The 21,149-nt window shown below is 45.5% G+C and overlaps 3 protein-coding genes across 4 annotated transcripts; 2 read left to right on the top strand and 1 right to left on the bottom strand.

The window, feature by feature from the left end:
- The first annotated feature begins 406 nt into the window (after positions 1-406).
- Positions 407-2,634, top strand: LOC133925668 (amino acid permease 8-like). Its single transcript, XM_062371516.1, has 6 exons — positions 407-564; positions 680-913; positions 1,023-1,116; positions 1,238-1,589; positions 1,750-1,974; positions 2,094-2,634. The coding sequence occupies exons 1-6, from the start codon at positions 495-497 to the stop codon at positions 2,520-2,522; spliced, it is 1,404 nt and encodes a 467-aa protein (XP_062227500.1). The 5' UTR covers positions 407-494; the 3' UTR covers positions 2,523-2,634.
- LOC133925656 (receptor protein-tyrosine kinase CEPR2-like) lies at positions 2,552-8,127 on the bottom strand. Its single transcript, XM_062371512.1, has 3 exons — positions 7,704-8,127; positions 3,962-6,517; positions 2,552-3,553 (listed from the first exon to the last, which is right to left on the bottom strand). The coding sequence occupies exons 2-3, from the start codon at positions 6,501-6,503 to the stop codon at positions 3,201-3,203; spliced, it is 2,895 nt and encodes a 964-aa protein (XP_062227496.1). The 5' UTR covers positions 6,504-6,517; positions 7,704-8,127; the 3' UTR covers positions 2,552-3,200.
- A 6,226-nt stretch (positions 8,128-14,353) lies between these two features.
- Positions 14,354-19,486, top strand: LOC133925643 (uncharacterized). 2 transcript variants are annotated; one of them, XM_062371505.1, is made up of 5 exons: positions 14,354-14,804; positions 15,245-15,273; positions 15,483-18,143; positions 18,550-18,910; positions 19,031-19,486. In XM_062371505.1, the coding sequence occupies exons 4-5, from the start codon at positions 18,593-18,595 to the stop codon at positions 19,187-19,189; spliced, it is 477 nt and encodes a 158-aa protein (XP_062227489.1). In that variant the 5' UTR covers positions 14,354-14,804; positions 15,245-15,273; positions 15,483-18,143; positions 18,550-18,592; the 3' UTR covers positions 19,190-19,486. The 2 variants fall into 2 exon arrangements, with proteins under 2 accessions (XP_062227489.1, XP_062227486.1); XM_062371502.1 differs by having other exon boundaries at positions 15,245-18,143.
- The last annotated feature ends 1,663 nt before the right edge of the window (positions 19,487-21,149 follow it).

The raw sequence follows: 21,149 nt of genomic DNA, 5'->3' as shown, positions 1-21,149 counted from the left end.
GCATACGTTAATAACTTGGGCAATCTGGAGCCGCTGGAACAAATAGTTTTGGCTCGGGCTGGGCCAGAAACGGTTAACGCCTTATTCGGTACGCAAGATGAGTATTTTGTCCGATGCTACAGGAGTCCAAGTGTTGGCGTGAAATTCTTTGGATCCGAACTCTACCAAATTGAACACGGAGGGTCAGAGCTCTCTTCTTTTTCAATAATAAAAGCTCCGTTGACTCTCATCGTTACATCTAAACCATAGAAAAACTCCACCAATAGAGTGAAGAGTCCGGTGGTGCTGAACTGGCGCGCCGGGGTTCTACAGGCCCAAGCGCCGGTCCTACCGGAACGAGCCCCGTGTCGTGTTGGTTTGGCTTCCGTTATCCGAGCCCTATATAATCGAGCTTACGGCCAAAACCCCGTCCCGGTTCATCGCTTGGCCCTTGCCCGGATCCGTCTCTCTCTTTCTCTGCCACTTCTCACGGGAAACCCGCGGCGGGAGGGAGGATGGACAAGAACGTAGCGGCGGCAGACGACATCGAGATGGGCGAGTACGAGCAGGAGCACGAGCGGAAAGGTGCGAGCCTCGTGCATGCATGTCTTCCCCCGAACGATCCTTGTTCTACTTTTACCCCGATTCTTGGGGGATTTTAGACCGGGATCGACCAGGGCGTGAACTCGTGTCGTTGCAGGGACGGTATGGACGGCGACGGCGCACATTGTGACTGCGGTGATCGGCTCCGGCGTGCTGGCGCTGGCGTGGAGCGTGGCGCAGCTGGGCTGGGTGGCGGGGCCCCTCGCGCTCGCCGGCTTCGCGTGCGTCACCTACTACACCTCCACGCTGCTCGCCAACGCTTACCGCGCGCCCCACCCCGCCACCGGCGCCAGGAACCGCACCTACATGGACGCCGTCAGATCGTACCTCAGTACGCGCCGCGCTGCCCCTCCCGCTCTGTCTCTCTCGACACGCACACGGCACAACTGCATCCCTGCTTCTTGCCCTTGTAACTGAACGCAATGCCAAAAAAATCGCAGGTCCCAGAGAGGTGTTCATGTGCGGAATCGCCCAGTACGTGAATCTGTGGGGCACGATGGTGGGTTACACCATCACCGCAACCATAAGCATGGTGTAAGTAACCAAATTTAAGTTTCCTCTGAATCTCTGTGCATTTAGAAAAAAAAAACAATCGCTATGATCAGTATGTGCTAAATTTCGTTTCCCTTTTTTGTTCTGTTTATGCATTGCAAAGTGCGATTAGGCAGTCGGACTGTTTCCATCGGAACGGCCACGCCGCGCACTGCGACACATCAGGGACCGTGCTTATGCTGGCGTTCAGCATAGTTCAGGTGGTGCTGTCCCAGTTCCCCGGCCTGGAGCACATCACCTGGCTGTCCGTCGTCGCGGCGGTCATGTCGTTCGCCTACTCCTTCATCGGGCTCGGGCTCTCGGTGGGGCAGTGGGTGTCCCACGGCGGTGGTCTCGGAGGGAGGATTCAAGGTGCTGTCGCAGTATCCTCGACCAAGAAGCTGTGGAACGTGCTTCTTGCTCTAGGGAACATTGCCTTTGCTTACACTTTTGCAGAAGTACTAATTGAGATCGAGGTATGCATGATTCATATTAATAAAAAGTGCAGCCAAACATCCACTCTTGTTCTGAATGAATTCACAGTAAATTTAAGATACTGAAAATTGTGTTCGGACCATTAGTCCAGTAGCAATGTTCTTGTCAGTGAAGTGCCTTTTTGATCTGTTCTGATTCTAGGATACACTGAAGTCACCACCACCGGAGAACAAGACGATGAAGAAGGCAGCAATGTATGGAATTGGAGCCACCACCATCTTCTACATCTCTGTTGGCTGTGCTGGATATGCTGCATTTGGTTCAAATGCTCCCGGCAACATCTTGACGGCGGCCGGGTTAGGGCCCTTCTGGCTCGTTGACATTGCCAATATATGCCTCATTCTCCACCTTATTGGAGCATACCAGGTCAGTACACCTCAGTTGATGACTTGATGTGCACCTCATCAGAAGAATTTCAGTTGTCAGATTCAGAACTGAACTAAGTGAATTCTGCAGCTTAAGCTAAAGTTCATTTCTCAATGCAGGTTTATGCACAGCCTATATTTGCTTCAGTTGAGAAGTGGGTTGCCTCCCGGTGGCCGGAAGCCAAGTTCATCAACAGTGCATACACCGTCAGCATCCCCTTCATAGAACCAGCTTCGGTGACAGTTGCGCCTTACAAGATCGTCTTAAGGACCGTTATAGTTATAGCGACGACTGTAGTTGCAATGACGATACCATTCTTCAACGCTGTTCTAGGGCTCCTCGGCGCATTCAGCTTCTGGCCGCTAACCGTTTACTTCCCCATAAGCATGCACATTGCCCAGGAGAAGATCACCAAGGGAACAAAGTGGTATCTTCTGCAGGGTCTGAGCATGGTTTGTTTGCTGATTTCAGTGGCAGTGGGTATAGGCTCTGTGACTGACATTGTGGATAGCCTGAAGGTCTCCACCCTTTTCAAAACTGTCAGCTAGAGGTGGTTGTAGTCTTGTAGAATAGCGAGAGATAGAGAAAACTACTCTGAGCTGAAGAAGACTAGAAATCTGGCTTCTGATTCGGTGTGTTCCTTTTTTTCTGTTGTTGAAATATCAGGATGTGATATCCGATCAGTTCTTAGAAGATGTGGACTCCTTAATTTTCCTGAATCAGTTTTAATAGCCCTTGAGATTGTTCATACTCTCAATAAATATAAAAGGATGGCTAAAATGAGGCAGAAAGAAAACTTGAATTCAGAATTTCCACGAGTATTAGAATGATCAGTAAATGTAATGTGCCTGTCACCATGTCCTGTTTCATTCTGATAAAATTGGGCATATGGATATATTACTAGTATGTCCTCATTCATTAACTATTGCTAGTGTCCATTATCTGACTTGCAATGCGGTAAATCATACTGATGCTCGTAGTATATGTACAGAAATTTTCAGATTACAGTACTAATTTGTACAGGATATATCTAAAGTTTTAACCTATGAACAAGCTTGCAGAGGCTATACCTCACTCCTCCAGATTATCTTATCAGCCTACTAGTTGCTATTCACCAGTCAGGCATTCTGAGGACCTAATAAGCTTCCCCCTGTGAGCTGCTACTGGGTGCCTAAAGACCCTGATGTTGTGATTGGTATATCTTACTAACAAAAGTCCTGCTGTTCTCACTTCTTATCATTCTTGTTCTTTGCCCTCCCAGTTGCGGAGCTAGGATCGATGTCGATGAGCATTTTCACGACTTCTCTCATTGTTGGCCGTTCAGATGGAAGTTGAACAGTACAAAGAATGGCAATGTTCAAGGTCTTTATCATGTCGTCTGATGAATCTTTGCTTACTTTTGGATCAAGAATAGCTGCAGGGTTTTGGTCAACCAGATGAAATGAAACCCAGGAAACGATGTCCATCTCACCATCAAACTGTTGATCAGTCGGGCTATGCCCAGTAAGCAACTCTAGAAGTACAACACCAAAGCTGTAAACATCACCCTTCTCTGTCACCTTTAGAGAATATGCAAACTCTGCATATTGATTTAAGACGACATGAGACTCAAATCTTCAGACTAATATATTTAAGGTACATGCATCTGACAGTTGTATAGTTCAGAAATAAAATGACCGATATTGCATGGATTAATGGATAGTAAGGAACAAAGTCACTTGGTAAATGGATATTTTAACATTTTATACCAAAATCATGAAGAAATTTCAGAAGTACAACTAAGAACTTCGCATCCATCAGTAGAAACGTATAATAGTGCATCATTACATTTGGCTGAATTGTTACTAGGACAAGCCAAACTGGATTCTAAACACTTTGAGTGCCACTGATAAAATATTTTCTACAGTATCCATGCAGAACAATAACCATTAACTACAGCTATAAAAAAGTACTAATATGTAGGAGACTATTTCTTCAAAAAACTTACCAGGAGCCATGTAGCCATGGGTACCAGCAAAGCAGCTAGGCGGTGAACCCTCCACAAATTTAGCGATACCAAAATCCGCAAGCTTAGCTTCATACTCCTCGTCCAGCAGTATGTTGGTCGACTTAATGTTCCGATGGACTATGGCTGGGGAGCAATCATGGTGAAGGTACATGATGCCCTTTGCAGCCCCAACAGCAATCCGGTACCGCTTGCCCCAGTCAAGCTCTGGCTGCCCAGCTTTTAACTCACGGCGAATAGCATCATACAGATTTCCATTCGCCACATACTCATAAACCAGAAAGTTTGATGCTCCACAAGTCAAAAATGCATTAAGTTTCAGAATGTTCCGATGGCGTATCTTCCCAAGGGTGTTTATCTCAGTCTTCAAGACCTTTGCATCATCACGCTTCCACAGCTCCTTCACAGCCACAGTTCCCCTTCCCTTGCTCAATTCTAGTCTGTAAACTTTGCCGGTACCTCCACAACCAATCAAATTCTCTCTATCCAAGTTGCATACTTCCTTAGGGTCAAGCTCTGGGGGATGGAAGGACTCAAGAACCCACTTTGAGTCAGTGTCATCACCGCTCTCGATGTCTCTCTTTCTGTTGAACTCTTCAAGTTTGTAATTTCCATAGCTCAGACATGCCAACCCAGACAGGAGAACAACCAAAGATATCACTATGACCAGCAAAAGAAACAGCCGTCTCATTGAGAAGTTGTGACGGCTGTCGGTCCACTGACAAGGTCTTAAGTTGGTGACACTTTGCCTCCACCCTTCAGAAGTGTCGGTGACACAAAGGCCGGAATTTTCAGAGAATGCATCATCTCCAGCTATCATCAGGAGTTGAGGAGGGACTGGCCCGGACAACTCGTTGTAGGAGAAATCAATATAACTCAGCTTCAGTGACTGCAATCCTTCAGGAACTTCACCAGAGATCATGTTATGGGAGAGATTGAGTGAATTCAGAGTGGAGAGGGAGGCCAGTGTGTCTGGAATGTCTCCAGTCAAAGAATTCTCTGCAAGATTCAGGTCAACCAGGCTATTGCACATTCCGATGTCTGGTGGTATCGGCCCTTCCAGTGTATTATGTTCCAAATGCAGGTAAGTCAGCTTCTTCAGACTTCCAATCTGTGTAGGGATTTGGCCAGAGAATCTGTTATTGAAAGCAACCAGCTTCTGCAGCTGGGAGAGCCTCCCCAACTCCACTGGGATCTCCCCAAAGAAGAAGTTGTTCTGAACGTACAGCTGGTTCAGAGTGGCTGAAAAGCCTATATCAGAAGATATACTCCCAACAAATCCATTATTGGCAACATCAATTATCACAGCATTAGGCAATCCCCACATGCCACTAGGAATACTCCCACTGAACTGATTTTGACTTATTCTGAACCTCAGAAGTGTCTTGCAGGAAGAGTAAGAGCCAGGGAATTCACCTGAAAAGTTGTTGTTCAAAGCCAGTAAGAACTGCAGCTTGTTGTTTCGGCACAAGAACCTTGGAAATTCACCGGAAAAATAGTTCTCTGATATGTCAATTGTGTTGAGTGGTGAGAACCGGCCAAGGTTGGCAGGGAACTTTCCTGAGAACTGATTTTCATAGGTTGAGAATGACTCAAGAAACTGCAGGTCCCCCAGCCCTTCAGGAAGCTCACCAGAGAAGTTATTATGGTATATATGGAAGATCTTCATCTTCTTCAGCCCAGTAATCTCCTTAGGAAGCATGCCAGTCAGCTGATTCCGAGACACATCAAATTCAGATAACAAGGTTAGAGTTGCAAGCTCACGAGGAATTTCACCAGTCAAGTTGTTTTGGTAGAACTCGATCTTCCACAGGTTCCTCAGTTTGGATATTTCCTTGGGGAACACACCAGTTATCTGATTGCGTGAGAAGTCCAGTGTCTGCAGTGATAACAAATCAAAGACTGAAGCTGGTATATTTCCCCTCAGATTGCATTGTCCCAGGAATAGCCATGTTAGGTTCTTCAGGTCTCCAATGCTTTCTGGAACATCACCTTCATCGAAGTTGTTCTCTCCTAGGCCTAATTGAGTTAGGCCTGATAATTTGCTGACCCATACTGGGAATTCCCCATTAAAACTATTTGTCGACAAATCAAGAACTTCTAGTTTGAGCAATGCTGAAAGATCAGGCAATTGGCCTGTTAAACTGTTTATTGACAGATTAAGAACCTGCAGATTTGTGCAGTTAGCCAGTGCAGCAGGAACAATGCCTGAAATGGAGTTTGCACTGATCTCCAGAGTGCGTAATTGATGAAGAATAGAAAATGAAGATGATATAGTGCCTGATAGTGAGATACTTGAGAGTGATATCCCAATGACATCACCAGAATCATGGTCACAAGTAACACCGTAAAATTGGCACGGTGAATGAGATTCATCCCAGTTAGATAGGTAATTTTGTGGATCGTTCAGATGACCTTTTATGTCCAAGAGAGCATCTCTATCCAGAGGTAGGGATTTTGATATTCTGAAATTGCAGAGCACGATGATTAACCAGAAATATATTTGAAACTGTGAGGTTGACATTGCGCACTGATTACCTGAAAATAAGGGAACCTGACATTAGTTCAGTGGCATACTGGATTTGATGACAATATTAGTACCTTGATATTTTCACAAAAGTATACAGTATTAACATTGAAGAAACTAATGAAAACGATGTGAAGTACACTTCCATCACAGTGATCTTCGATAGGAATTGAAGGAAATTGAAGTGTGAAAAGATTAAAAGATGTATCATTATGTTGAAAGGCAGCTACCGCCGCAACCCAGGTAATAAAACATAATCAATAAGATACTTTTTCAACTAACCTACTGTGCTTCCTCGTCACTGCAGTTTGCGAATATTGTTTCTGATATATTTCTCAACAGAAGAAATACACTGATAGATTTTTCTTTTTCAGAAAGAAATATGCACTCTTCCATTCCTAAGTACAATTATCAAACTCCTTGCTAACCATCAAAGACTTACGCAGTAACTAATCAGATATTTTAGCAGATTGTGTGAATATACACAATACCTTTCTCGGCCTATCAATTAGTTAAGGTCAGTTCTTGTATGTGTTCATACTTCATATCAGCATCTAACTCATCCAGCAAGTGGTTGCACTGAATGTTCCGGATCGAAGCAAAGATATTTACTACCACTGTCTCTAGCATATATGGTCATTGTCTAGTAGTACTTTTGTAGCTCATAATGATGATGGGCAAGTTCTGCACTTTTGATACAGTTTAAACAGTTTATCCTTGGGGACCATATACGATCAAACGGTGCAAATTGTGAAATTACACGCCACTATATGATCTGCAAATGGTTATGTTGTATTAGTATTTACATATTTGCCATTCATCCACTTAACATGGCTAATCCAGGTTCTGTCAAAGTGTCAAGTACTGAGGAACACCAACATATCAATGTTATGAACCTCCATTTCCTACTCGCAAGGCCAACTCAAAATCACAGCCTATGCAACATGCGACTACCACTCCCCAAAAACTTATGAAGCAACTTCTGAAATCGGTGCCAGTACCTAGTATTAGCTATGCTACTAACTGGTAGCTGTGCAACACTTCATTTCTCACTCACCATTCCCCCCATTCTGGCGAGACTTCCAAGCCAGAATTACAGTTTAACAAATGCTACTACGACTGAATCAAGGAGTGCACAAAGCAATACAATGGAGATGGCAAAATTGAAAGATATGATGAAGTAAAGATCGCACTTACGGATAGTATGACACTATGACGGCAGAGACTCGAATATCGGGCGAATCTGAGTTGATCAGCAAAGAACAAGGAAGTGGAAGTGCGTGGCCAGGTAGGATGCCACCAGACCGGACCAAGGCAGGGTGCAGGGCTAGAGAGACAAAGGCCAGTCTAGATTCTAGAACTCGTTAGCCTCTGCTCGAGACAAGGCAATGGGGGGAGAGAGGTCGGGTAGATATAGAGAGGGAGGGGAGGGAGCGGGCGGGCGGGCGACCAGTGGAGCAAGTAGTGGTGAGCAGCAGAGCGGGAGCGGCGGGCCACGCGGGCAGGTCGCGCGGACTCGCTTCAGAGCTCGAGCCAGCCAGCCCCGCCCCGTCCGGTGCGCGCACCGCGTTGCGTCTCGCGATTCGCATGCGGAAGCGGACGCACGCCCGCGCGCGGGGGCGCAAGGCAACAAGGCGGATCAAACGAGACGGAGAGAAAGAAACGCACGCACGCGCCGAGCGCGCCGGAACCCAGAATCTATTCTGTGGACGCCGGGCGCCACTTGCCCCCGCGCCGGAAAGCGACGCGCGCCGCTGAGATTTGCGCTGCGCGCTCGGCCTCGGCCGTGCGCCAGTGCCCGATCCAGTGGACGCCGGATGGCGCGCGCGCGACACCACCGGAATACCGAGATTCTGCTGGCGTCCTCTCAGTTATTCCCCGCTCTCCTTTTTCTGCCGACGCACCGTGGCCTTGGGCGTGGCCGCGGCGCGATACTTCTCAGAACCGGCCTAGCTGTAAGATATTTTGACGCGCCCTGCGGATACAGTGCGATGACGGTACACCGGCGGCGCACTGGAGAGGCTTGTCTCCAAGGTCTTCTCGTCGGAAGTAGATCCTCTGATTAACTGCAGCGTGGCTGCTAACATTTGAACCAACTCGTAGTGTGTATTAGCGATGAAGTCATCCCGTGCAATTGTACAGTTTTTTACGTGCCATGCATAATATTCGTGCTCTCCGAAAAGAGGGAAAATGCAGAGCAGTCATATTTTGCGGCCCTGTGGCGACTGTTTGCTAGGTCCAACTTGGAAGCTGAGGAAAGGAAGTATCTGGTCTTATTGGATCTGTGGTTTCTTCCAAAATTCATATCAGAATCTGACATCCAAACATGGCCACAATAGCAACATCCATACTGAAAAAAATTGCAGTGCTAAACATCACAAAAGAATGCAGATTAATTATTCATGCTTCCTATTATAGTTGCTCGTTATTCTGGAATGACCATCAAGTTGAATGTTAAACGAGGCATGAAGCTGTTTCATTGATATGCCAAAATGATGGAACCTGAGTTCATAAGAATAATCCATCAATCATCGGATCTCGACAGATATGGAAGCACCGAGACAAGAACAGCGGAACAAAAATTCAAACTGATATTCGAGTCAAAGATCTGCTGATTCAGCCCCCGTGACCTATTTTGCATAGGAAAAGAACAAACCGAAAGCTGCTGGACCAGCCTCTGTAGGCCTAGCTTGGCCAAATCTCCTCTCAGCCACATGAGCAGTCTGCTGTAAAACGATGCGTCAGATAAGTTCTTCCTCCTGATGAACACCATGGTATGCACATAAAGAATTCCGGCCAAAGGCGAAGCGATTTGAACTTGTTAGAATACTCTCTTGTAGTATTTTTGTACACGACCAGAGAATACTGATTTGTATCTACATGTCTGATTGGATTGCGACGTGCTTCTTTCTCTGAACTGAACACCATCCCCGTGAACTGGTAGGCACCAGAGTTCCATTCATAGGAGCAGGCCATGCACAAGCGGCAAACACACTGTCGGATTGAAAAGCACTTGTTGGCTAGTTGGCTTTGGAAGTGCATTGAACTGCTATTAAACAACAAGCATCACTGAACCGCCATTACATCAGCTTGTTTACTGAACAGTGTAACGATCAAGTGCTGATCTGTTCTTAGAACAAACGTTAATTATTGCAGCAGTGGCCCTTCCTGCTCATGCATATCGGCCTCTTTGCATGTGAGCTTTGACCTGCCGCTCAAGTGAGATCGACAGTAATGGAATTACATCAAGAACGAGGAAAAAGCTATGCATCCAAGGATTTTTTTTTGAAATAATATTATTTTATTAAAAAATTGTAAAAACAATACTTAAAATCCCATATTTGCATAAACAGGTGCATATCGACTAGGGACATATCGGCGCTCCACGTGATAGGTCATGTGTTCTACATACGACATTTGAAAAAAAATAGTATCTTTTTCATATGATCTTTATATGAAAATTGCACATATCAAGAATATCTACAATTTTATAATTAAACACTTTTCATTTGAATCTGTTTAAATGTCAAAAATAATGGTTAGAAATTTTAGATCTAAAATTTCTAGCAACTTTTTATGTATCTAAACAGATTTAAATGAAAAGGTGTTCAATTACAAAGATGTAGATATCGTCGATAGATCCGACAAACCAAGAACCAGGAGAAATGATTAATAATTGTTTTCAGCTGTTGGTGAATACCAAAAGGAATCTGTCCATCTCCATGTACATACAATCTGAATATATATTTTCATGGAACAGTCATTCTGACTAGAAAAAAAAGGCATTTGTTCAAATATTTGAGGCCCTATTACAGTGTTGCTCCATGATTGCACCTGTGTTGTGACAGCTTCGGCTCATGTTCTACTCGAACTGACTAGGGAATTCGGTCCCATGTTCTTGTCACGGACATGATATGATAGTATTTTAACATCTTTAGAGTTTTGACCAGCACTAGAGGGACTAAGGAGACATCTGTTTTTGGTGCCACTTGGTATGGAATATAACTTATTTGGCAGAACTTCTAGATTAGCTCACAGACTAAAATAAATGAGAGTTCTACCAAACGATAATTTACAGTTTTCAGTTATTATAGTGAATTTGTATGAGCAATATTTTTTTAAATGAACTAGATGTTGAACGCTAAAAAATAGTTTTCTTTAGTTCACTTTTCCCACATAATCACTTACTTCGTAGAGTTTACTTTAGAGAATCAATTTCAGTCATAAAATTATTTTACTTCAAAAGTCACTTTCCTCTGGAGCTCTATTTAATAGACCACAGTCACCGCCACAAATCCACGATTGTGGAACTGCATGTGTAGCTGAAGGATCAGGAGTCTAGCACAACGTTTTTTCTGTTTGTTGAGAATTGAGATGTCTTGTTGGAAAATATCCTTGGTTAGCGATGATCTGAAAGTCCAAAGGTGGCGCTAATGCGTCGTATTTCGATTATGAAGTTGTATTCCGTTTCTTCTTGTCTTCGACAATATATGGAGTCATGGATGATGATAAGTTGCACTTGTATATACACAATAGCCAAAATGAAGTGTGACGTGTGTCCGGACGTGGATTGCAAGCGTGGTGAGATATGGAGCATACAGTGTGCACTCTAGCTGTTATGGTTAGACGCATAGAAATGCACCGAGAAGATGATCCTAATCATTTGCCGTGTAGTCAGTGTCTCGACTGCAATTGGAATATCGGATCATGCATTGAGGTGATTCTCTGAGCACTTTAGCATCACAAAGAATAAGACTTTTGAGGAGTGCACAACATTCAGCATGACGTCATGGATTATGGTTGAACTAGAGTCTATGATTCTATTTGCCACAGCTTATCAACAGTTTTTGTTTTTTAAAAGTCATAAACTGTGTCAAACAGACTGAATTTATGCCGATTTTTGAAAAATTGATAAGCTTATTTCTGATAAAATAAACTAAAAATTGATAAACTAACTGAGGGTGACTTTTCTAAAAAGTTATATGTTATGAGCTAAAAATTAAACCTATAAACTAATAGTTTTTCTCAGAAGTCATAAGCAGCTTTTCAGAAAAGATTTTTTTAACAAAAACCTATATATTTTAGCTGTGTCAAACAGAACCTATGATGCATACTAAAGCAGTAAGATAACGACATGGTAGGGAGACGGAAACTTGTTTTCCATTAACTACAAAAATTTAACGGCATGTAGCAACCTTAATTTGTAGATCAGATATGGCTAACTTTGATTCTGACCTGCATTTTTTTGGACCACTATCAGGGGTCAGAGCAATTAAGCTGAAGGGAGAGGTGCTTACCTGCAACGAGTACGGACAGGCCGCGGTGTCTTTGGACGGCAAGCCACGCTGAAATCTTGATTGGAACAGGTTAAAGTCTAGTCTCCAATTCTCCATATCCATCACGGCCACGTACTGCTTAATTATTGCTCATGGTCCATTGACGAATGGGCGATCGACAACTCCATTCAGCCTCCAATGATGATCCATTTCACGTCAATGATTTGCCCTCTGCCCCCACCCCAATGTGCTGTCAGGTCGATCGATGATTTGGATAAACACTTCCTGCCGTTTAGGATAGTTTGACCTTATGCCAGATCACATCTACCCTGCAGCTACGACATGTCTAAGCAGTACACCCGTCGGAACACATGTGGAACGAAAAGACCTCAAAAGCAAAAGTGCGTTAGCCAGCAACGTCGCCAACGGGCAACCGTTGTCAAGTCTGCTGCAGACAAGGAAATTATCGAAGACGAAGATGACTGCCCTGTCGCCGTTCATCGTTGCTGCGCCCATGCCATGGCCACGAGTTTGTGGTTGTAGAGGAGCAGCAGGCACGGACTCTGCCGCGCGTGGGTGACAAGTGAAAGGGAAGAAACGAGCAAATAATGGAGGGGGTCAGAGAAGGCAGGAAAGGAGGGAAAAGGAAAGAAAGCATCGGCTCTTGCTCCTCCACTAGCAGGCACAACAGAGCGTGGCTCGATCAGTCAGCCCTCCCGATATATCGAGCAGCTCGCCGTTGCCGTTGCTCGGTGATCCACTTTGAGTCCGTTGGTGCCCTTCTTTGACTGGCGAGGTGTCGAGCTCTCGGCGGAGTCTCTTCCGGTCCAGGCGGTATCCTCCTCCTTAACCCATCGGCAGCATGCGTCCATATCCTTGCGGAAGAGAAGTATCTGATGTGTTGATGCCATCATCTAGCGTACAGTGTAAAGTACTTCTTCTGACGATGCAGATTTTCTTGTAGTGTGTTCACCAAGGACATGGGCATGCTTAGTTCCCACGCTTAAGCACAAGGAAAACGTGCAAGGACGTAGGAGCTTCATATTCATGTCATGACTGAGAGCTGCACTACTTTATTTTGGTGCTGTCCAAATCGTAAGATCCGTGTCTCTGACTCTTATCTGATGAGTCGAGGCGAAGAGGTACTCGTGCGTGCCTTGCCGTTTCTCGCGCCCCGGCGGGCCGGCCAGGACGGAGCGGGCAGAAACGCCTAGGAATCTAGCATGGATGGGAGCCGCGCCGGCCGCCGGGAACCGCCATCCTAGGATGGCTGCCGAGACGCGTGTTGATACCCGGCGGCTGGCGCGGGCATCCTCCGGAACCTCCCGGCTCCTGCTCCGCCTCGCGCGAAACCCGTGAAGTTCACAAGCTCGACGAGGTCGGCCCGGCTGGCTCATGGTGCAGACGCATGCAGCTCGGAACAGCCGAGCAGCCCGTTCTTCAGTTACGTCGGCACATGGGCTGCCTTTTCTTAATAATTGTGGGCCGCAATGGGCCACAGGATGATGTGGACTATGCTAGGGCGGCTTTGCAGGAGAAACGGAAATGCTGTAACTTCGGACAGGACGAGTCGGTCTAAAAATATTATTTATTTAAACTTATTTCTGTGTCCTAGCTGGTGTCTTTAATATTTGAGACGTTCAAATTTAATATATCAGATGTTATATAATTTTGTTAAAATAATCGTTTTCATATGTTGCATTCCGAAATCTCTTGCATGCAGATCCGAAAAAAAATAACCATTTAATTTAATTCCTATATTTTCGTATCTTCAATGTTTCAAACGTTCAAATTTAATATTTTAGATGTTATAAAAATTTATTGTTATAGTTATTTTCGTATGTTGTATCTTGGAATTTCTTGCGTGCAGATCTGGACAAAAAAGTTATCTATTTGAGTTAATTTCTATATTTTTTATCTCCAATGTTTCAGATGTTTAAATTTAATATTTCAGATGTTATAAAAATTTGTTACTATAGTTATTTTCATATGTTGTACCCATGAGGTTTCACCCGAAATATTGCGTGCAACATGGAGTGATGTTATGGTGAATTTTTTTTTCTAAAATTGGATACATATAACGAACTATTTTGATGCATATTTTTTAATATTACAGACACCCCTCTCAGATGTTACAGAAGTTAGCGTTTGATGTTACGACCGAAGGACATAACGTCTGATAGAAAATTTTACAACAAACGTCCTGACGCTAACATGACCGCAGGAGAAGCGGTTCCTATGACGCGGTAACTTTATCACTGACATACAAGATACACTAAAATTTGATTTACATATCAGCAGCTACGGTGCAGTTACGTCTCTACGTCTTATAGAGAGGGCTGCTGGTGAATAGCCGTGGCCCTGATTGCTGGGGTTGGGCCGCATGTCAAAATAGTAATGTGTCCCATAGCAACTTTCAGTCCAGCCCGTTATATATCCCGTGGGTCTTTGATCCTCCGCCCAAATAAACAGGGACTTGGAAATGTACTTATGCTATCGGCATTCTACCAATATCCTATGATCATACGTACGATCTCTGCCTTACTTGAAATTCCGAGCTCTTTTGTATCCTTAACGATGCTAATGTTCGATTTCAGCGATGTTTCTCGCGTGCACTAAAGTTTCTCGCGTGCAACGGAACCACGTCCTTTCTTTTTCGTCTTCCTCCCGGTCCCCTTTTCCTTTCCTGCGAGCCAAGGAGGAGGGAGACATGTGAGCCCCATACACATGCATGTGGTCTTCGGCTCGGGAAAAGACCTTTTTCCTTCCTCCTTTCTAGGTCGCCCCTAGCTATCATCACCTGCTCCTCCCTTGATCTACGTTTTACAATCATAGCCCCCGCTGGAAATAGGCTAGGGCCGTCAATGAGTTGAGCTTAAGCTGCCAAGCTGGAGCTCGATAAATCGACTCGAACACCCTACGATGATGACTAAGCTTGGAGATGGGTTTGATCTTGGCTTGAGTCAAATTCGAGTTGGCTCGAGTTCGACTCGTCTAAGGCCGATAACCGAACAAACCTCGAGTAAGTCTTGCTAACTTGATTGGTTATTGTGATGTGATCATCTAAGTAAGCTTAAGAATGATATTCTCTTTTGGTCCTTACAACGTATCCTTGGTCTTGAAGATATGCAAAAAAAAAAAAATTTAATATCGTATCGACTTGATAGGTTAACAAATTTAAATAAAAATTGCAATACTTATTTACTTAAGTCTTATCAAGTTCGAGTTCGTGAGGCTCGTAAGCCTTGGCCCAGGCTAAGCTGGCTCATTTTGAGACGAACCGAGCTCGAATAGAGCCTAGAATAAGTCGAACTCAAGTTACTCACTAGCTTTGAGCTTTTTTAACAGACCTACATAGCCCAATTATCTACAGTACGAGGACATATTATTATCAAGTTATCATCTACTCCTGCAGTACTCTTTCATGTGACGTGGACTAATCTGTATACCTAATTTTTTTAGGGATTCTCCATACTGTATTTTCGCTGCAGGTAAGCAGGTTCCATCCGGTCTAGGCTTTCCCCGGCACCAGTTCTTCCATGCATAATGCATTGCATGGTCATTCTTAATCGATCTCGTGCTGTGCCTGTGACAGCCTTCACTTTTCTCTTTATTATCGACGATAATGTGGTCTAGGTGATTAGTTTTCTTCCTATGCTTTACTTATATCCCTTTTGTTTTCCTTGCGATGTGGCTTCAGTTGGGGCTGTGCTGCAGCATAAAGTAGGAGCAAGAAGTCCAAACTAAGATATGCTTCCATGATTAAGCTCGTTTGCCTCCAATGGCTTTGCCTCTCTAGCACTCATGCTGGTTCCAGGTTAGATTGTAACGCACAGAATTATATGTTCTGGGAATGGAAGTTGTACATATATCCCTTTTGTACAATGAATATAAGGCCCTCTGTCATGGGCCATAGTCCAATCTATGGCCTATTAGGATCGGCCTGTCTAAAAACCCGCTCGTGGGTACTGTTTCTTGGTCATTAAGTAGATTAGGATTTTTCATTACTTTCTAAATTGTAATATATTACTTAGAGATCAAGTTAGAGTCTTCCTATATAAAGAGAGACAGATCATCAATAAAGAGATAAGTAAGAATTAGAAGAGAAATCCTTCTTCTTACCGTCTAGACGTCTGACGCCTGATCGACCCTCGCCTTTTCTCTCTCAAGACACCGCCTCCTTCACCCAAACCCTAGCCGCCGGTGACCTCTATGGTCATCATTCCTCCTCTGCTCCCTTCAATAAACAACTACCATTACACCCTCTCTTCCTTGCTAGCCACTAATCTTGATATGCTCAAACTTTAAGTATTGGAGCCGCACGCTTTATTAGTTGTCTCCCAACTCAAAAGTACCAAGTCCTTACGTTGGAAGCAAGCATTGGTGGTTTTTAATAGCCTTCTCTTTAGTTTACATTGATGCTTGCTCAAGGCAAGGAGACAGGATGATTTGGGGATGAAGGACGTTTGCAAATATATAAGCATACAAATGTCGAGGACTACCTGATAAAGGAGGTAATTTAGGCATGTGTAATCATCAATTACTACTATTATTTTACTTGCACTGCCCAGGTAAAAAGGTCATACATATAAACACCTCTTGGTTTCATACTGACATTATATACAGCTTTTACTGGATATGTTATACTTGTTGCAGACTCTAGTAACAGAAAAGAAGAAAGAAGCTTAAATTAGTCAGCCTACTAACACTGATAGCAGCTTTTGGCTTGTTAGTTAGCTCTGTTATTTCCTAAGAGGATACTAGTGGCACCTAAGCAAGATTTTACTGCACTAAATCATCGCATAGGAATGCGCACAGGGGATCAGAATCTTACTCATACTGCCCACGGTTGGTGGGAACTGTCACCAAAGGGCTAATAGTGGAGCATCAGTAATTAAAGACTAGTTACCTTCAAAACAGCAGCTATACAAATTTTCAGTAGGTTGGGGTAGCCTTGCACTGCATTCACAGACATTGTTATTGACATGTTGCTGGCTTGGATTCTCCATCTGTCCTGCCACTGGTGACAACCCACCCAGAGCATTACCCATCACAGACAAGCCAATTTTGTTGCATTATCCTCAAAGTGTTTGTCACATCATATTACCAATTCTGTGTATCATAGTTCCAGAGATGATAATAACCGTTCCTTATATCAGAATCCAAGTAGGAGTACTAGTTAACCGCACAAAGGGAAAAAGACTTGCATATTCTGCATCTCTTTCTTTTTTATGACGGATTCTCTTTTGTTAAAACCAGTCTCTGTAAGTAACACAAACCCATAAAATTTGATCCTATTCGTGATATGCAGGCAAGTTGTGTTCGTAAATGTCGTGTGGTTGCAGATGATCCACAGAGACATCTGCCGCGGTAGGGTGCCTTTGAGCCTCAGAGAATGAGGAGGCCACGGCGGCCTCATCACATCCTCCAGAGTCACACACTTGCAATGATAAGCATCTTCCTTCTTCCCCGTCACAACAACAGAAGAATACCTCCATGAATTCTCCCTTGGAAGCAAAGAGAGTCGGTCACAGACTCACAGTCCCTTTGCTTACACACGCACCAGCTCACCCATCTTACTAATCCAGCAATCCTAATCATCGTAACAACTAACACACTTGCATAGATACATCATACATGCATGACATGTGGAGGTGTTGTACTAGAATGGATAAACCATTGTACACCGCCAGTTACCTGACATCCACCATGATGCGCATCAGAGGCCGATTGGTCCCCTGCACGAAGGCCGCACGCCCCTTCTTTCCACGAGCTGCTTTTCCTGCATCGCCCGTTCGGCCATTCCATTTCTTTCGCTTTCTTTCTCTTTGGCTTGGCCTTGGCCTCAGCTACAGGATACAGCCCTTTGAATCATTTCCCTACCCCCCCCCCCCTCCTCGCCTATACGGACACTAGTCTTTATAGGAGGATCATGTGGTGGGCTGCTGCTGCTGCCGCTACCAAGTGTGCATGGGAGTGGGGAGCCACTCCTTTGAGCTGCCCAAACATGATCCTGGGATTATTTTGTGTGCCAGTCTCGCAGCCTTGCCTTCACATCAACTGCTGATGAAGACGAGTGTTCCTCTGAGACCTTTTCCCTCTTTAGTTTTCTCCTCGGCGTCCTCGCTCCACATTGCCACCACTAGATCGGCTGAGATTTCACTTTCGATTCAGTGACTATCTTTAAGTAGAGGCAGCCGAGCTGGCCCTCTTCTTGTAGGTTCTTGTCATTCGGCAGTCGCCACTGAGCTCCTGTGATCCCGTTAGCAGAGGCAAAAGCATAGGGATATATGCAGTTGCTAGCTCCTGCCTTCAGTTCAGAGAAGAGTGCAGGGTGCTAGTGCTAATCCTGAAGCTGAAGGTATACTCTCTTTTCCCTGCAATGTGGTAGTGCTAAATTCTTAATTTCAGGGTGGTTAGCTTGAACTTTCATAGCTTCTCTTCCGTTTACTGTTTTTTTCTCCTCCTTTATTAATTGCTTTTTCAGCCTTCCTGTTTAATCAGTGCAGTGGTAGGGAAGGAATAGATGAGATAGTGAATAGTTGTTCTGACAAGTGATCCTTGATTCTTTCTGAGGCTTCATCATTGGTCGTAGAGTAGCTATTCACAGTTACAAAAGAAGTTCAGTTCTTGCCCCTGAAGTAGTTGCCATATCTTGGATCTTAAATCACAACTAGAATCATTTCCTCTGCATTGGATTCGATTCAGAAAAAGAATTGTCTCCTCAGCAAAGTTGATTACCGAAATGAAAAATACATGGCGTGCAGGGAGTCGTTTGATTGCAAACGAAGAAGTGAGTACCAAGCAGCCATGAGCGGACTGGGGCAGAGGTCACGGCCATGGCCAGGGGACCCCGCATCTACGCCGTCAGAGCCAGCTGCCGCAGTTGCCGCGGCCGCGGACGCGAGGGGCGAGGCGTCCACGCTCAATGACTTCGGCACGTCGATGGACGCCATCTCCTTCGGGTTCGCGGCCACGGCCATCCTCATCTCGCTCTTCCTCCTCATGGCCATCTTCGAGCACCTCATCAAGCCCCGGGCCTTCCCGCCGCAATCCCCCGACGGCAGGCCCCACCCCGCCCGCCACCGGCATGGCCGTTCGCCCGGCAAGCTCCGGAGCCCGCCCATGGTAAGATCAGACAAGCTTAGCAACTTGGCATGTTACTTGTTGGGATCTTGGTTGGCTAATCTTGGCAACTTGGCATGTTTCAGCGTTTCTGATAAAAAAAAATATATTGGCACGTTTCAGGTGGAGGCGGTCCTGCAGGCGGCGGACCTATCGGTGCTGATGCCGGGACAGCGGTACCCGACGTACCTGGCGCAGCCGGCGCCACTGCCGCCGTCGTGCCCCAGGGAAGGCGTGCAGTGGCCGGCGCACGACCACCACAACTCGTACATGCCACCTTAATTCTCCACAGAAACATGCTGCGCACATGCTGTGGACCGTGATGTTCATTCGTTGTATAGCGGCGAAGAGGATGTAAATGCAGGAGATGGCGAGTCCGGTATGGACATCCTGTCCTGGCTAGCTGCCCTCTTGTTCTTGTCCATATGCATGGTCGTTTCAGATGCTGAAATCGCAAAAAGTTCAGGCGCAACCGTCGCCTGTCCTCGGTGTCAAGAACATGAAGCTGTTCACTAACAATTTAGTATAGCAAAACTGGTCCTTGAAGAGATTGGATGGCCCGCTAGAGCCGAGTAAGTTCACCGCCACACCACTCGTAGAGTCGTAGTCGTTTCCCTTGTACTACCTTACAATCTTCGTTCATCGACAAATCCATAAGCAAATACAGATCGTCTACGACCCTTCTTCCTTGCCCACGCGTCGCCGGTGCTCTCGAAGCCTTCCAATCAGGCCATAGCCAAAGAATTGGAGTTGATGGCATTAAAACTGGTACTACTGTAGCACGTAGTAAAAAGGACTAGTCTAGGTCAGTTTGTAGCATGAATGGAAAACTGCTGCACCAAAAACAATTTTCGCCGTGTCACCATGTGCTGATACACCGTTCAGAGCGCAGGCAGGCCCGATGCTACTCACAACCTTTCAGTACGAAAACGTATGAACGGGTTAACAATCTATCAGAAAGCAGGAACACTGCAGCCATCTGGTGCGCCCTGTCCGTCAGACAAGGCTAGAAATCAGACGACAAAATTGCGCTCGGTGTCACCTCCCAGGTCAACACAGGATATGCTTGTACAGACGCTTAAGGAGAGAAAACAAGTGCCACAGTATCAAGCGTCTGTACAAGAGCCCCAATCCCCAATGGGAACAACGATTTTATAGATGTTTAAATAGTTCGATAAAATTAGCACGAGCTCGGTCTAATTCATGTATTCAACGCTCCCGTAAGATTAGCACGAGGTGGTCAGTAGCTGGTGCTGCTCTGACCAGCTGATTGACACGAGGAGAAACTAAGACCAGAAGTAACACCACAGTTGGTTGGAGCATCTACTAATGTTTTTCGACCATTTAATCTCTTCAATGTAACAGATTAATTACAGAGCAAACGAAGTACTAACAGATTGATTCATAAAAGAATCAAACAGGTTAATTAGATCGGTAAAAATGCTGCCGTACCTCCCACAGTCTGAACATAACCACGTGGTTAAATACAACACGAGGTACGAATACGGCTCTCGCAAAACAGCATTGGTCATTAGCGCGTAAACACGCATGTGGTTTCTAGTTTTAGTCAAACTCTACGTGCACACATGCTCTGCTCAGTCTGGTATCTAGCCAGGCCAGCATTGGCGGAGCTAGGGGTGCCGGGTGTGTTTTGGCAACTTTAAAAATTCTAGATGCCATCAGAGAGTAATTTAATATTTAATATAAATTTTTAAAGTACTAATTTAATTACACGTTATCAGTCATAGTCATGTTGCTATGTTTAGTCACACACCTATTGCTTATTTTGTAGCTCCGCCATTGAGGCGTGCGCGGGCCCAAGCCGGAGCACGGGACACCTGACCCCATCCCCCACCACCACCTCGGCCGCCAGCAGCACAGCACCTTGGTCGCCTTGCCGTCGCCGCGGACGGCATACCGGAAGCCCGCCAGGCGGCGCGGCACCGTCACGTTTGCCACTTCGCCTGTGCGTTCTAGCGGTTCAGCAGCCTGTCCCGTCCCTATTCCGCCTCGCGTTGCCCGAGTGCCTGGCTGCCTGCTACGGCCGGCCTTCGCCCCGCCCGCGGGGCCAGTAGCCGTCCGGTCACGACCGGTCGATGGACACCGCTCGTATACAGCAGGCTGGACAGCACGGTAAGAATTGAGATGGACCGCGTGCGCGCGGCAAGGCTATGTAGAGGACGCAGATTTCCCACCTGGTGCGGCTCAGGCTCAGAGTTCACTCTTGACCGTAGCACCGGCA

The sequence above is a fragment of the Phragmites australis genome, chromosome 1, assembly GCF_958298935.1.
Source record: "Phragmites australis chromosome 1, lpPhrAust1.1, whole genome shotgun sequence".
NCBI lineage: Eukaryota > Viridiplantae > Streptophyta > Magnoliopsida > Poales > Poaceae > Phragmites > Phragmites australis.
This window is presented reverse-complemented; position numbering and strand designations above follow the sequence as displayed.

Bases quoted from the DNA above. Each gene is read 5' to 3' on its own strand.
- LOC133925668 (XM_062371516.1), top strand. From the start codon at position 495: ATGGACAAGAACGTAGCGGCGGCAGACGACATCGAGATGGGCGAGTAC. The intron at 565-679 runs GTGCGAGCCTCG...GTGTCGTTGCAG, and splicing joins GCAGGAGCACGAGCGGAAAG to GGACGGTATGGACGGCGACG. The intron at 1,590-1,749 runs GTATGCATGATT...TTCTGATTCTAG, and splicing joins AAGTACTAATTGAGATCGAG to GATACACTGAAGTCACCACC.
- LOC133925656 (XM_062371512.1), bottom strand. From the start codon at position 6,503: ATGTCAACCTCACAGTTTCAAATATATTTCTGGTTAATCATCGTGCTC. The intron at 3,554-3,961 runs GTAAGTTTTTTG...ATCAATATGCAG, and splicing joins CCATGGCTACATGGCTCCTG to AGTTTGCATATTCTCTAAAG.
- LOC133925643 (XM_062371505.1), top strand. From the start codon at position 18,593: ATGAGCGGACTGGGGCAGAGGTCACGGCCATGGCCAGGGGACCCCGCA. The intron at 18,911-19,030 runs GTAAGATCAGAC...GGCACGTTTCAG, and splicing joins AGCTCCGGAGCCCGCCCATG to GTGGAGGCGGTCCTGCAGGC.